Below are 16,630 nucleotides of genomic sequence, written 5' to 3'. Positions count from 1 at the left end.
TGCCCTCACAGGTACCCATTAACCCGTAGGTGGAGAGAAGCAATTATAGTTTAATGTCTTGCTCAGGGACACAAGTGTCACGAACAGGATTCGAACCCAGACTCTGCTGGTACATGTAGTTATTCAAAATATTTCTTATCATAAAACTTTACTTGGTAAAAAGCAATGGAGAGCTGTTGACATTGACTGCATAAAACGTTGTGAGAATCAGCTCCCTCTGAGCGTAGTTTTCGAGAAAGAAGTAATTTTCCACGAACTTGATTTTGAGACCGCAGAATTAGAATTTGAGGTCTCGAAATTGAGCATCTGAAAGCACACAACTTCGTGTGACAAGGGAGTTTTTCCTTTCATTATTATCTCACAACTTTGACGACCAATTGAGCTTAGTTTTTAGTGTTTCAGACATCTGAAACCCTTTTGAAGTAAAACCACCCAGCGAGAGTCTCTTTTAGACATTTTGGTTTAAATTTTACATGTAAATATCTTGTAAGTGAAAAAGCTGGACTCAACCTCAGCAAATTTGGACACCATCTTACTAAATCCTGGCTAAACCCTTGCCAGCCAGTGTCCAGATATCGGGGTCATAACCCTTCATTTGCCACCCTAACGGCAGCCATCCCCCACCTTTGGTTGCTAGGATAAGGTGGTCCAAACACCACAGTAAACTGAAGACAGGAATATGCGGTTCAATAATTTCCAATGCTATGCTCGGCAGGTATAGTTGGGGCTATACGACTCATTAACTCATCATAGTTTGTTCTTCCCATCAAGGGAACTCGGCAAACTCCACACAAGGAGATATAAACACCAAGCTGGCAACAGCAAATCTCTCTCATACAAACAGTGAATGAATGAATGAATGACTTTACTGCCAACTTTCTTACAATGGAAAATGTAGGCAACCCAATTCCCTTCTCTAACATTTTTTTGCCTACCAAGCCAACAAAATTAATCAAATATACACTGAAAGAGAAAGAGAGTTTTACTCAAATGGTTAAGCACTTTCAAATGCTTTGCTCGACAGGCATGGTTTGGGTAAAGACAACAAGTCGTCACAGTTTTTTGAATGAATGAATGAATGAATGAATAACCTTATTGCCCGCGTTCTTACAATGAACAAATACAACTCAACCACCAAATTCCCCTCTCTCCCATTTGTTGCCTGCCAAGCAGACACACTATTTTGTTCTTGCTAACCTCTCCTTCTTTGTTATACTATAAGTTCAAATTTTGTTATTGTTGACCCAGGGTATGGGGTTTGTTCCGTTTTTGGAATAAAATTTGATACAATACAATACAATTAATCAAATACCACGCTTTTCTCTCTCTCTCGAGAGAGAGAGAGGGAGGGAGGGGTTTACTCAAACACCTCCGACACTGTGTCTGGAATATTGCTTTCGTGCGTCTGTCTTTCCAGTTTCTGTTGCCTCTCGACTTCTTCAGACTTCCTCCTCTCCAGGAGCTGGATCATCTTGATTTCTTTCTCTTGCTTCTTCTTGTTGCGTTGCTGGTAACGAATCCTAAAAGGATCACAGACAAAGACAACATTCTCAAATAGACCCCTTGCAATACGCGCAGCGTACTCACATGTGCCTATCCTGGGTGTCTCTCTTTAATAATAATAATAATAATACCATTTATAAAGCGCCTTTTCCAAAGGTTACAAAGCGCTCAGAGAATGACAGGAAAAAACAAAAAAGGAATGCAAACAAAAACCAAGAGGAAAACCACGACTAGGCAAAGCTAGCAGCATTTAGCCAAGAAAGACCCGCGCAAAGCCTGTCTCTTTTAGACTAGAACAGCAGGCCAAGCAAAGCGAAATTTACTGATTGAAAATGAATGTTTTCTTTGGGTGTCAAAATCGTATACAAACATGCACGAAAGAGATTTCACACCCAAAATTACACGCATTGTTCGGAGGTGCGTTCTGTATTGTGTAAAAAATCAATAGCTCCCCCTTGCATAACGCAAAATGCTACAGGTACGCCGAGGTTACGCGTACGTTTTTACACACAGAGAACATCCATTGTCTAATGATCTGCCTCCTTTTTGAGAGTGTGACGTCATACGCAATGGGTCTATACATGTAGGTATATTTAAGCTTGGGCGATATCGATTTATTTTATTCACGATATATCGCCGACAATATATCGCGATATTTGATATAATCGCGATTAATTAAACTTGACATCATCAGTCTTCAAACTCAAAGTGAAAGTTGTAGAAGAGACAATCATAGCATAAGAGAGGTGTTCTAATGACCTATTCTTCTGGTTTTACTCCAAACCTATGGGGTGAAAGATGTCTCAGCTAGCAAATACATCGCGATATTTAATCGATATCGCGATATATCGATATTTCGATTAAAACCAAATCCATCCGATATCAAAATCGTTTCCAAATTAATATCGTGATATCGCCCAAGCTTAGGTATATTTAGTATTTTTGTCTCAACACAGCATGGATTGTAATAAATGCACTCCACCACAAGCTGAGTCCATCTCTCCCGTGAACAAAAATACTGAAGGGAGTGTCTTCCCTGCCCGAGGATCAGATTGGCTCAGTGGTTTCTTTCCCTGCCTTTCACCTCGGTGGGCCCGGTTCGAACCCAACTTAAGACCCACAACTTTGTATGTGGATTGGGTATTATTCTCTACTGCAGTGCTGTCACATGGAATTATTTCTCGTGAGGATTGGTGCTGGTTTGAACTTTATAATAAGTGAGCTTTCAGATGGAAATATTTCTCTGGAGGATTGGTACTGGTATGAACTTTATTATCGGTGAGCCTTCAGATGGAAATATTTCTCTTGAGGAGTGGTACTGGTTTGAACTTTATAATAAGTGAGCTTTCAGATGGAAATATTTCTCTGGAGGATTGGTACTGTTATGAACTTTATTATGAGTGAGCTTTCATATGGAAATGATTCTCTAGAGGGTTGGAACTGGTTTGAACTTAATAATTAGTGAGCTTTCAGATGGAAATATTTTTCTTGAGAATTGGTACTGGTATGTACTTTTAATGAGTGAGCTTTCATATGGAAATAATTCTCTAGAGGGTTAGAACTGGTTTGAACTTAATAATTAGTGAGCTTTCAGATGGAAATATTTTTCTTGAGAATTGCTACTGGTATGTACTTTTAATGAGTGAGCTTTCATATTGAAATAATTCTCTAGAGGGTTGCAACTGGTATGAATTTTATAATAAGTGAGCTTTCAGATGGAAATTTTGTCATTGGATGGCGATCTACATGTATGTCTTTAAAATATTTGATGAATTTTATAGAGTGTACCTGTTTTCAATGATGCGTTCAACAATCTTTGCCGTTGATAAGTCGCTGCTGGAGTTCACACACTGCAGAATACCACGCTTCTTTGGTTCCTACAAAATATCCATACAACGGTTGAAACAACTCCATTAGAAGCGCATTGTTAACCTGGTTGGAGAAGAGTTAGGATCTACACTACAACCCCTTTCTCACCGAAGGTCTGTAGCCAGCCTCTGTCTGTTTCACAGATATTTCCATGGTAAATGTTCCACCAGTCTATCCAACCTTGTTCCTCCTGTCGGGGTGTTTGAGCGCGAGACCAGGCTTTCTGCTTGTTCTCATCCTTATACTGTGGCTGTGCCGAGATGTAGAACAAAGAGCTAATCCAGTAGCTTTTTCCCTCGTACTGTGGTGCATGTTTCCCTTCATTCTATGATCTGCCATCTTTTAAGAGGAATATCAATTCCTACCTTCAGCTCCACTGAGTTACTACATTTCTGTGTTTTCTTCCTTGTAGCCCTTAACCTAGAGTGGCTTTTAGCCTTGTTTTGGGCGAACTTGCACCCAAAAAAATAATAAAAAAATCAGTATACAAATATTACCAAAATGCTACTCAAACACTGTGACTCGCAAGTCTGATTTTTAGAAAAAGATTTAATGAAGAATTTTACCGTACCTCATATGGGTCACTGCCATCGGTCACTGGGTAAATGTGGGTCATTCCCTGAACGACAACATTGACCTTAAAATGGTCCAGCAGGTCCTTGTTAGTCGTACTTGGGGTACCGATGATGACCTCATCAACGTACTGCCATAACAAGAAAGTTAATACAATGTTAAAGGAACTAGAAAACAACATATGTAAAAAGCGAATTTGTGACCCTACAAATTATATATTCTACTCCCCCCCCCAAAAAAAAATTCATGAGGAAAAACCAAAATTAAAACAATTTAATTAAATTAAATTGAAATGGTTTATTGATAAATTACAATTTATATTTGTAATTGATGTTTCATGTGTAATTTTCACAATGTTCATGGCATATTTGTTCTTGTACTTTTTCGTGCCTTTGTAGGTTTCTATTGTATGAATAGCATTTAGAGAGCCATAATTTTCACTTTTGGTTTTTTTCACAGTCTTGTTTCCTGTGAAGTCCTTTTTTTGCTGTTTATTCTTTGAATGTGCCGTTTGCCTAGAAATAATAATTAAAAGGAACGTTACAGGATTGGTTTTGCAAACAAAACAGTTGCTGGCAGTGTAAGCATTTTTGTAATCCATCATATCATTAAGTGACAAACATGTACATGTAGAAGTTTGAGATCGATCGACCATCTGGGTCACAAGAAAATAGTGAAAAACCGATTACACATTTTGCATGACATCGATGCAAAAACCAAAATGAATGAAACGCTCACCGAGCAATAAACTCCAAATGGGAAATTGGATTATTTATTTCTCATCAGATATGACATTTCAGACAGAAACATTTCAAGGGATGTTTTCTATTATCATCATCATTAGACCGTGTAAGTTTTATGTAAATCTGTGATCTTCACGATTTGTGTTTCTTACCAATTCTGTAACATTCTTTTAAATAAAATAAATAAATACAATCCTCTTCACCACTATTGCTTCTCTCCTTGTGGGAGTACAATGCCTTACCCTGCATGCCAGTACGCTCAGCGTACGCTCATGTAAATTCATGATGGGGTAGTTACCACCATGGTAACGATTTACTTCCTGAAAAAAAGCAAGCATAAACAAAAAACAGGAATTATTATTTTCAATTGGTGTGTAGTGCAAATGACAGATTGCAAAGATGGTTCTTTGTGAGGGGTGACGGGAAAAAAGTTCTATACCAATTGATAATGTAGTGTAAGTTTTAAACTTGCCATGACACCATGTTATTTTTATGCATTGTGGTGGTCCTGAAAAGAGCCAAAGTTGTTGATGTTTCAAAGTTGTTGGTGTCTGGTAAACGCACAAATCTTATTCACTTCAAATATTCTCAGCTACAAAATGATAAACATTACTGTATAATCAGTACTTCCTCCCAAGTTCTGCTGAACAAAATCAATTGTTGCATATTGCTAGTTACTGGTATTCAGCTGTTGTTTGCTTATCCTGAAAATCCAATCGAAATTTGGTTGGTAATCCTGTTTCTATCAAGGAAGAAATGTCATGCTAAGCACTTTTTTGTGCTTAGCATCTCTATGAAATTGTGCCCAGGTAACGAGATTTGCTGGGAACTGTAATAGAAGCAAGGAGTCTGCATAAAAACTCATTTACTGAGAACCAAAACGAGAAACTACCGAATTCCTACAGACCTCCTCCACCGGACTTCAGAAATCATAATTATTTGCAACTAATTATGACTACTTTAAATTATGATTAGTGCACTCTATTTTTTAGACCCAGGTATATTTTCTCAGGTGGGATTCAAACCCAGGACCCCTGCATTCTAGACTAGATATCTTCCTGGCTTTACCCTTAAGCAGGCCCCCAAAGACAAACGAGTGTTTGAAGTAAATGTTTTAAACTCTTACATTGTCTGTGTGAAGCCCAACAATCAGGTAGTCACCAAGTTTCCTCGCCTGCTCTAAGAAGGCTACATGCCCAGCGTCTGATCATGGGTAGTCAAGGAACAAGACTAAACAATGCAATATGGCATGTCATGGCCGAGCGGTTAAGAGCACCGTAATTGATTTAGGTTGGTGCGCTACGTACTTGGCAGCACAGGCTGTATTCTCCCCAGGGAGCTGAGATGTTTGAAGGAATTAACTAAATGTTAAATTTCGGCTTAGCCCTTTATCACAAGGTTTTTAACAGCTGTTTAACCCTCCTACAATCGGCGCCTTTTTGTAACAAGTTGATACACCATTTGAAACCATTCAAGTGAATGGTATTGAATGGTATGATAGCTTTGCAGACAGTTGGTTCTCCAAATGGTTTTGAATGGTGGTGCAGCTGGTACAGAATCCTATGAGGATTGTTTTAAGTGGTGCATCAAGGATCCCACTTTGTCATGACTGAGTGATACCAGGCGGTGTGGGGGTGACCAATCTGTCCTTGGCTACGAGGTTACCACACACTATGTCATAGACACTACAGGATTTGTTAAACAGCTTGCTGACCATCTGAAACCATTCGGATGGTAATGCACACAGGTACAGCTTATGCACAGCTCAAAACCATCTGAATGGTTTTAAGTGGGGAAAAGTTTCTGTATGGCGCCACCACTTTTTCATTCGCAATAAAATAATATAGTATCTAATTTACCTGATTGATATATCCTTTTTGTAAAAATGAGTGAAAAAGTGGTGGCGCCATACGGAATGTTATCCTTAAGTGGTAGTACAGCTTATCATCAACCCTGCTCAAATGGTACTGCCATGTGTGTTCAAAAACGATGGGGTTGTAAACGTTAGTGAATTTTGAATGGTTTTGAATGGTGTATCAGTAGGAGGGTTAAGAGAGAGTCATTACGATTTTGTTGTACCTATTCATGAATTTTCATCAGTTGTGCGTACTCTCGCTTACGAAAAGAGTTAACATTAATTTTTGGAAATGCCTTTTCACCCAGGGTCATAATGTTGGAATGCCAAGAGCGTCACTGAGCATGCTGAGTGACGGATTAGAGCACTTTATAAGAAACCACTAATTTTTATTATAATACATACCCCTTTTGCTTGTTCTGTATTCTGTTTGGCTGAAACACAGTCACATGGGGTGAACTAATTTAGTCTAGTGACCGCGCGCGCGTGTTTTGCGGGAATAGTGCCCGCCAGGTACTAGTCTTTGCAAATAGTGCCTGGTTACAGATTAGATTTTCAAAGCGAGGCTAGATGTGAACAGCAACTACAAAACTTCCTTTCCTTTCCAGATTTCTGTTCTTATTTCACATTTAAGAGCGAGGTGTGTTATAAAACACGGCCTCGGGAAATAGGTCCCTCTCCTGGTCACTCAAAGTCCCTTGGGGGAATAAAAGTACTCTAGTTACCTCATTTGCAGTCAATATGAGTATATTATTTTAAACTGCATGTAGTCAAGGATACGGAAGAGGTCAAAGGCTCCTGGGCAGTAGATGATCTTATCTCCAGGTCTTGGTTCCTTGCCTTCTGCAAACTGAATGATCTTACGTGTTGTGGGAAGAAACTGCGACACTCCTGTGTATGGGCTACTCATACTGGAACACTGAAACAAGAAAAATACACTTGCTTTGGTCAGGCGTGATGTTTGGTCCTCAGTAAAAACAATACGGAACAATTTTGTTTAGGACAAGGGCTGACCTACATGTACCTGTGGTATGATAGACTTTTCAGGCTGTTTAATCACAGTTTTTCTGATTTAATCAATGGCAAAAGCACCAGACTCGAGCTCCGGTGTTTCTGATCAGCAGAGTGTGGGTTTGAGCCCCGGTCGTGACACTTGTTGGGTGTCCCAACAAGACACTTTACCATTATTACTAAGTCCTTCGGATGGGATGTTAAGCCATAGGTCCAGTGTGTTTTAAAAGAACCCACTGCACTTTTCATAAAGAGAAGGGGTTCACCCCTGTATTCCTGGTTTGGTTGGCTGCATATTGCATGGTGCTATTTAAAGGCAGTGGACACTATTGGTAATTACTCAAAATAATTATTAGCATAAAACCTTTCTTGGTGATGAGTAATGGGGAGAGGTTGATGGTATAAAACATTGTGAGAAACATCTCCCTCTGAAGTGGAGTCGTTTTCAAAAAAAGAAGTAATTTTCCACGAATTTGATTATGAGACCTCAGATTTAGAACTCGAGGTCTCGAAATCAACCATCTAAACGCACACAACTTCGTGTGACAATGGTGTTTTTTTCTTTCATTATTATCTCGCAACTTCGATGACCGATTGAGCTCAAATTTTCACAGGTTAGTTATTTTATGCATATGTTGAGATACACCAACTGTGAAGACTAATCTTTGACAAATACCAATAGTGTCCACTGTTTTTAAGAGTTGTAGTTTTAATTAGGCATAGCTGTTAGATCATGACTAGACCATGGCTAAACCATAGCTAGACCATGGCTAGACAATGGCTAGACTGTACACATGACTCTACTTACATCAGCATTATTGGATGCCTTGCTATCTGATGGTACGTCAGTGCCAGTGATGTGATGTGTCTTGGTCATTAGCAGCATTCTGTAACCATAGCAATTATCAAAGTACCATAAAACTGCTCAATACAAGTTTCTTTTTAACTCCAATACAAGTTTCTTTTTAACTTCTTTTCCTTCCTATAGCCTTGCTCACCCAGGCCAAATACTAGAAATACGAGACTCTGGCCAGTGAGTATTTCAAGCCCTTTGGTTACAGGCCTAGTACTAATATTACTGAATTCCGGCCAGTGGGTATTTCATAGCCATTGGGTAATTGATCCAATGCTAAAATTACTAGACTATGGAGGTTTACACTTCAGCTAAGTCCCTTTTAACTATTCCTAGAACTTCCTCCTCACATGGCGATCGTGCCTTTTCCACTTGTGCTCCTAAACTTTGGAACGCCGTACCTAATAACATCAGATGCTGTAGCAGGCCTGGAAATAACCCACAGCACCCACAGCAATTGCCGTGATGCCCTGTGCATTTGCTGTGGTGCCCTGTGCATTTGCTGTGGTGCCCTGTGCATTTGCTGTGGTGCCCTGTGCATTTGCTGTGATGCCCTGTGCATTTGCTGTGGTGCCCTGTGCATTTGCTGTGATGCCCTGTGCATTTGCTGTGATGCCCTGTGCATTTGCTGTGATGCCCTGTGCATTTGCCGTGATGCCCTGTGCATTTGCCGTGATGCCCTGTGCATTTGCCGTGATGCCCTGTGCATTTGCTGTGGTGCCCTGTGCAAGGTTCCTGAACAAATTTACAATTTCCTCGTAGAGGTGCCTCTTACGAGAGGGAAATTGCTGTGCCCCTTCAAGAGGGAAGTTCAAGGCCTGCTGTAGTTCTCTTCCATTGTTTAAAAAACTTGCTAAAAACTCACTTATTTAAATCCACATACACTTAGCTTGTTACATGTCTTGACTTAGATTTTTCATTGTATACATTTTTTTTGTATTTTATATTTCTCTTTTGTTGTATAGTGTTTTAGTTTTTTTTTTTTCTGCGCCTAAGAATAGGGTCTTGTACACTAGATAGATGGCGCATTATAAATGCATTATTATTATTATTATCATTATTTTTTAGCCCTTGGGTTACTTGCCAATGCTGAAATTACTAGGCTCTGGCCAGAGGATATTTCAATCACTGTACAGTGTGTAACATAGAGCCCTTTTAACCACTACATTTACATGTATTTAATGATATTCTACATAGGATTTGAGGCATTGCATGGTGAGGTATCAATATATGTTTGGTTTGCGGTAACACCATGTGTGTATTTACTTGCAAGGTAGAGTTTGTTCTTAGAGAACTGTCTTTCTTTATTCTACTTCCGCGGAGTAGATTGTTCTGGTGTTCGGGAAACCTCTCAGTTCTGAAAAGAAATGTCGTTCTGAAAAGAACTGTCCTGCTTTTTAATTATTACCAGGTCGGAAGGTTTAGAAAATAGGCTGGGACTACTAGTTAGCTTATAGAATCGTAATTAACTGTACTACCGTAGAGTTCTTATAGATACTTTACCTTCCTACAAGGTCGGTTGTTGACACTCCAGCAGTTCTCTGACATTCCCTGAAGTACAAATAAAACACCACAATCAGTTACCTTTTTAAAGGAACATTACAGAATTGTTTTTTGCTAACCAAACAGTTGCTGGTAGTGGGTAAGCACTTTATGTAATCCACCATATACGTAAACTGACAAACCTGTAGAAGTTCGAGATCGATCGGCCATCTGGGTCACGAGAATAGTGAAAAACCGACAACCCAATTTTCAATGCAAAAAGAAAAAATTGAATAAAACGCTCACTGAGCAATTAACTCCAAACACGAAATAAGATTATTTGTTTCTCAACAAATATGACATTTCAGACAATAATATTTCATGGGATGTTTTCTACTATCATCATCACTTGACCGTGTAAGTTTTTTGTTAATCTGTAATCTTTACGATTTTTGTTTCACACCAATTGTGTAATGTTACTCACATGGGAAGGTTCCTGTCATAGTTAACCTGTAAATCCGAACTTTAAAAGATATTTTGAGGGTGTACTGTATGGACCATCATGGCCCATTTTGCGACCGAGTTATTTACTCTGAAAACAGAGTGGACCACTTTTCTTTTAGGACAGACAAAGTTTCTTTGCGGGTAGTTGAGTAGGTGACTTACTTGTATCGACCGGCTTCTTTGACGTGACGATAAGTATCATTCCCATCCGCATCTAATGTGATGTCATCTTTAAAGTAATAGACAAATTACAGCATATTTTATTGTTAAGCTCATTTGGTAGAGTGCCGGTACGTTAAACCGGAGTTCATTGGTTCAAATCCCACTCTAGTCAATCTCTCATAATTCAACCCCAAATCTCAAAACAAAAAACCCTTAGACTAAATATGACTTACTCCCGTGGACACAGAAGTCGCAGTTGTGTTTGTCCAGCGTTTCTATTTCCGTCACATAGGGTGCATTCTCGATGACCTCATCTACCCATTTAATGGCGCGCACCATGGCGTAGCGTTCTTCCTCCCTGATGACTGGAGGCCCTTTGTGCTTCATGATCTCCGCTGTCAAGTAAACAAATCAATAAATACTAGAAATAAAAGTAATTAAAGGGAGTGGACACTATTTGTAATTACTCAAAATAATTATTAGCATAAAACCTCACTTGGTAACGAGTAATGGGGAGAGGTTGATATTATAAAACATTGTGAGAAACGGCTCCCTCTGAAGTAACGTACTTTTTCAGAAAGAAGTTATTTTCCACGAATTTGATTTCGAGACCTCAGATTTAGATTTTGAGGTCTCAAAAGCATCTGAAAGCACACAAGTGACAAGGGTGTTATTTCTTTTATTATTATCTCGGAATATCGACGATCGATTGAGCTCAAATGTTCACAGGTTTGTTATTTTATGCTTTAAATGTTGAGACACACCAAGTGAGAAGACTGGTCTTTGATAATTACCAAGGTGCCCAGTGTCTGAAAAAAAATTTTGAAAAAATGTAGCTGATTTTCTTCATTAGGCTGACTTCAAAAGTCTGCTGAATGCAGATAAAAGTTTGAAATTCCTCATCCGTGAAATTTGACTACATACCATCAGAGTGAACTCCTACAATCAGATAATCTCCCATGAGTTTGGCTTGTCGGAGAGAGTTGGCGTGACCAAAGTGCACCAGATCATAGCTGTAGAAAAATAAGTGTGTACAAAAAATGTCAAACATAAAGTTTAGAGATCGGGGCATAAACAAAAAGACAGCACACTCCTACAGTAACAACAGATTTATCACAAATCTGTCTGTATACACCCAAAATCAAACGGTATATTCCTAGGTAATCCCCAATGTCAACCAGCAGGACCAGTTGTGGAGAATTCTGGCTGGTCCTCAGGTGTTTTTTAACTGGCATTTAGCTTGCTGACTGATGTTAAAATATATGCATCAAAATATTATTAAAGGCAGTGGACACTATTGGTAATTACTCAAAATAATTATTAGCATAAAACCTTTCTTGGTGACGAGTAATGGGGAGAGGTTGATGGTATAAAACATTGTGAGAAACGGCTCCCTCTGAAGTGCCATAGTTTTCGAGAAAGAAGTAATTTTCCACAAATTTGATTTTGAGACCTCGGATTTAGAACTTGAGGTCCCGAAATCAACCATCTAAACGCACACAACTTCGTGTGACAAGGGTGTTTTCTTCTTTCATTATTATCTCGCAACTTTGATGACCGATTGAGCTCAAATTTTCACAGGTTAGTTATTCTATGCATATGTTGAGATACACCAACTGTGAAGGCCAGACTTTGGCAATTACCAATAGTGTCCACTGCCTTTAAACTGTAACCATAGGTAGCTTTTTACCAAGCGCATTTGAAAATTGTGTGCGGGTTAACAAAATAAAAAATTTAGCAGTTTAGAATTTTATTTATTATCAACCTACCAACCATCACACCAAACTCGTACTGCGTCTTTCCGTGGCCTCTTAGAGGCTGGTGCATTCTGACCGTCTCCTCCATCACCTCGCTTTGCCATTGCTGCAACACCATTAGATGCCATGTTGGTGTCTGGGTACCAGATGCCGCGCCAGTTATGGAGAAATATTGAGAGTGACTTTACAAAAATATCTTTTCCCGACTGAAGTGTTTTTCATCTAAAGCTGTGAAAACAAAAAGTCAAGTTGGATTTGTGTCATAATTTATACCCTTTGTACTATAAAACAAGTCAAGCTGCTTACAAACGAAGTAGACAAAACCATTTTTCCATGGGGGCTGGAGCTTTTCCGAACCCCACCCCCACTGCAGTCACTTGGAATGTCTCCTCTGTATTTTGTACCAACAGGGCGGACCTCTCCTGCCCCCAGTGCAGGGTCCCGTCTGGGGCCCCTTTTCTCTTAACTCTCTATTCTCTACTTTTTTAGTAAATTACTAATTAGTGAGCTTTCAGATTTGAAAACAATACAAAAAATCCTTAATTATTACTGATCATGGTTGTTCTCTCAGACATTTTCTATTTGTTCTAAGAATACTATCTATTAATTTTATCCTAGGTTACTATCTCTGATAACCCCTATGTTCTGTTTACTATCAATGTTCAATTGTTTAAATCACATCGAGAGGTTCATCATAATACCTCGAGTACATAATTTGATAAACAAGTAAAAAAAACAATCATTACAATATTCTGAGTCATCATAAGAAATTTGATAATCAGTGTATCTTCATAAAAACTGTACAAACATACAAATAGCACGTCCTATATTGTAATATTGTTGGTGTTTTTGAAAGCAGGAGAGGACAAAGTTGTTGGAACCAAGTTCCTGTTGATGTTGACATCATGAGAACATTGAGCATTTTTAAAATAATGGAATTGCACTACCTATTTAACCACTTTAATGTAGTGTGGAGTCTAAAACATCAGTATAGAGTCCAACTCTGATTGCATATACATGTAAGTCAAACCAGGCATCATCATCAAATTAATTCTATGTATTGTCTGACTTTATTTCAAAGGGTAGGCTGTTTGCAAACTGCTTCCAACTAAAACTACATGGTGTACGTGCAAAATATTGTTACTGGCATCACGCTTTGACTTTACGTGAGAAGAACTGAGAAGAACATTCAGTTCAAAGAGGTAAAAGTTTGTTGTCGCCACAATATTTAGTGAACCATACACAATGACACAATAACATCATTCACAAGAAAATCTATGTATGGAGGGTTACAGACAGCACACAATGGAACCGAAGTTTAATAGTGACAATGCCAAAAGTGCAACCATCAGCCCTTGAAGTTAAATATACTGTCTTCATGCACTGATGATGATCAAATGAAAGTTTGGATTACACACCTATATTCCGACACCCCTATGTTCTGACACCCCTATGTTCCGACAACTCAGCCTATATTCCAACATCCCCATGTTCCGACACCCCTATATTCCGACACCCCTATATTCTGACACCCCTATGTTCCGACAACTGAACCTATATTCCGACACCCCTATGTTCCGACACCCCTATATTCGAACATTATTACTCTGTTGACTAATAACAAAAACACAAGTTGTATTACATGTTTCCCGGCGAATTTCGGCCGGTAATAAGTTTGAACATTCATCAGTTGAATTTTGTCCATTGTATGTTTAAAGTGATTGAATCAAAATTAAGATAATTGAATCACACATGAATTTGGTGCTTTTGTTTTGTGGTTATAAACATGAGTTATGACTCCCCGAGTAAGCCCACAAGAAAATGCTCGGTACTTTACAATTTTCTTTGTTAGATGCGTGACCGTGACATGAGCCTTCATTTTATAAAAATTACAACTCTCCCCTGCGTTTTTAGCGCCGATGTGTAATTTCTTTCATTTGCCCCCCCCCCAATTTTTTTATATAATAATACAAGTAATAATAATACGTTAACAATTAATAATAACAAATAATCCAGTCTTCCCCCCCCCCCCCCAATTTACTCAGCCCTTCTTACTAAACCAAAGTTGCAGAATAACACTTTTCATATAAATTATACTCGCACCGTTTTTCTTGAAAAATTGTAAACACAAAATGTTGGTGCAGGTTGTCGGAACATAGGGGTGTTTTGGTTGTTGAAATAAATGGGTGTCGGAACATAGGGGTGTCGGAATATAGGGGTGTCGGAACATAGGGGTGTCGGATTATAGGTTGAGTTGTCGGAACATAGGGGTGTCGGAACATAGGGGTGTCGGAACATAGGGGTGTCGGAACATAGGGGTGTCGGAATATAGAGCAGTCACCGAAAATTTGCTGTCGCCATAACCACCGACTTAAATTAAACATACCATGAATCTACGCACAAATAAAATATTCAAAAGAATATCCATACATAGATTTTTATTTTTTTGATGCGTAAAATGATGTCCCAGCACTGGGATTTTCATGTGTTTTTGCTAGTTTCCTCAATCCCCAACCAAAGTGACTACAAAACGTCTCCATGGATAACAATGGCATATTTCAACTTTTTTTTTCCATTCTCCAGGATGTTGACTTCCCAAAATGAATTATCGAAGGGAAACGACATCCTACTTTTAGGATGTCGATATCGCGAGATAAATTATCACAGAAAGACGAAATCCTACTTTAAGGATGTCGACATCCCGGCATAATTATCTCGGTTTGTCGACTTATTTGCGTTTACGATGTTGTCATCCAAAGATGTTGTCAGGATCTCAACATGTCGGATGGCACCTCCAGCACTCCGTAGATAATCGTTAAATATAATGCCAAATGCAGCTATCCACAGTGCTCAGCTATCTCCAGATTAAATACTTCCCATGATTATGTTAAGCCTTATGTTCTACATCATAGGGGTATAATATAAAATCCACCTTTGCTTACAGCTTACACTGTACTTGTTACTGGCTTATTGTTATTAATGAAAATGACACGAACAAAGTCCAAACTTAGCATACCACTTAATACTTTTAGGTTTGATGGGATTTTTAGTATTGTAGGCTTAAATATCCATTTGTCAAAGCTGTTTTTGAACTGATTTGTTGTCCTAGCATTGACCACTTTGGTTGGGAGTCTGGTCCAGAAATCCACTAACTCGCTGTGTGAAGAAGTGGGATTTGCATGTGATACAAAGTCGGAGGAAAATGTCAATTTGAACCTGGGAGTTCCATCATTTCACTCATTGATCAAATCAATTAATAATTTTGATCAACGAGTGAAATAGAACAACTATCACGCTACTGATAAATAATTATAAATCACTTAGTTAGTTGCGATAACGTAACCCTCCTCCACGTTAGGTTATCACAACTATCACTCAGTGTGATAATTGGGATAACTTTCCGTATGGCGCCACCACTTTTTCACTCATCTTTACAAAAAGGGATACCCCATCGAGGTAAATTAGATACTATATTAATTCATATCGAATGAAAAAGTGGTGGCGCCATACAGAAACTTTTCCGTTAATTGTATTATTTAACCCTTGGCTCTCCTTTAACCATCAGGATTATAATTGGAGGTTGTCAAGAGGATCAATCAATGGTTTTGCAGAGGATCAAGATTGTTGTTGTGGGGAAGATCAATGAATGATCAAGTGTTGTCAGATGAAAAGGGTCACAAAATTCACCATAAATTACTCAAAATAAACTAATCAGAAAACTGTGAAGATCAGACCATTGACTCGGGGGTAGAAATATAATGAATCAGAATGTCAGACAGGACCTATTAATATTATCATCAGACATGGATTAGATGGAGGAGGGGCAAATAACTGCACTCAGTGCCCCATCACATTTTTTTCAAATCAATCTTTCTCTGCTGATACTCGACCTTATTTTTAATTAATATTGACATTACAAATGTAATTCAGATGGTGATGCCCTGTGGTGGTGGACTGAGATGGTGAGCTAGCTCAAAGTTCGACCAGCAGACACCAGTCACAGTGTGTTGGGGAAACATTTTCCTATTTGATATTTGAGTATAATTAATAGATAGGGGTAGCAACGAGTCGAGAAACAATCGTAAATTAACATTAACATAACTAACTAACACTACAGTGTTTTTCAAATATTTACCTCTCTTGTTACCTAAAAATCCAACTTGCTCAACATATCAGCAACTGTTCTGATGTTTATGTTGACATAGCATAGACAGTTATAAACTAATCACCCAACCAAAACCACAGCACAGTTAAATTGAAAACTCGCACATTATTTATTCACGCCCATCCACCCCATGCCCACAATCGACGGTCACAC

The 16,630-nt window shown here is 38.7% G+C and overlaps 1 protein-coding gene across 2 annotated transcripts; it reads right to left on the bottom strand.

Annotated features, from left to right (window-relative positions):
* Nucleotides 1-312: 312 nt before the first annotated feature.
* On the bottom strand, nt 313-16,614 carry LOC117292885 (ethanolamine-phosphate cytidylyltransferase-like). 2 transcript variants are annotated; one of them, XM_033775053.1, is made up of 13 exons: nt 16,448-16,614; nt 12,325-12,540; nt 11,480-11,568; nt 10,789-10,950; nt 10,556-10,622; nt 9,911-9,958; nt 8,363-8,441; nt 7,324-7,462; nt 5,815-5,891; nt 4,931-5,008; nt 3,944-4,075; nt 3,292-3,380; nt 313-1,520 (listed from the first exon to the last, which is right to left on the bottom strand). In XM_033775053.1, the coding sequence occupies exons 2-13, from the start codon at nt 12,438-12,440 to the stop codon at nt 1,358-1,360; spliced, it is 1,239 nt and encodes a 412-aa protein (XP_033630944.1). In that variant the 5' UTR covers nt 12,441-12,540; nt 16,448-16,614; the 3' UTR covers nt 313-1,357. The 2 variants fall into 2 exon arrangements, with proteins under 2 accessions (XP_033630944.1, XP_033630945.1); XM_033775054.1 differs by having other exon boundaries at nt 16,460-16,614.
* Between the last annotated feature and the right edge of the window lie 16 nt (nt 16,615-16,630).

The sequence above is a fragment of the Asterias rubens genome, chromosome 7 (genome assembly GCF_902459465.1).
Source record: "Asterias rubens chromosome 7, eAstRub1.3, whole genome shotgun sequence".
In the NCBI taxonomy this organism is placed as follows: domain Eukaryota; kingdom Metazoa; phylum Echinodermata; class Asteroidea; order Forcipulatida; family Asteriidae; genus Asterias; species Asterias rubens.
The sequence above is the reverse complement of the archived record's forward strand: the minus strand, read 5'-3'. Positions and strand labels throughout refer to the sequence as shown.

What these genes read in the sequence shown, in the direction of transcription:
- LOC117292885 (XM_033775053.1), bottom strand. Translation starts at nt 12,440, where the DNA reads ATGGCATCTAATGGTGTTGCAGCAATGGCAAAGCGAGGTGATGGAGGA. An exon ending in CGAGTTTGGTGTGATGGTTG is followed by an intron (nt 11,569 to 12,324) that starts GTAGGTTGATAA and finishes ATTTTTCTACAG; the next exon opens with CTATGATCTGGTGCACTTTG. An exon ending in AGGCATCCAATAATGCTGAT is followed by an intron (nt 7,463 to 8,362) that starts GTAAGTAGAGTC and finishes TTCTTGTTTCAG; the next exon opens with TGTTCCAGTATGAGTAGCCC.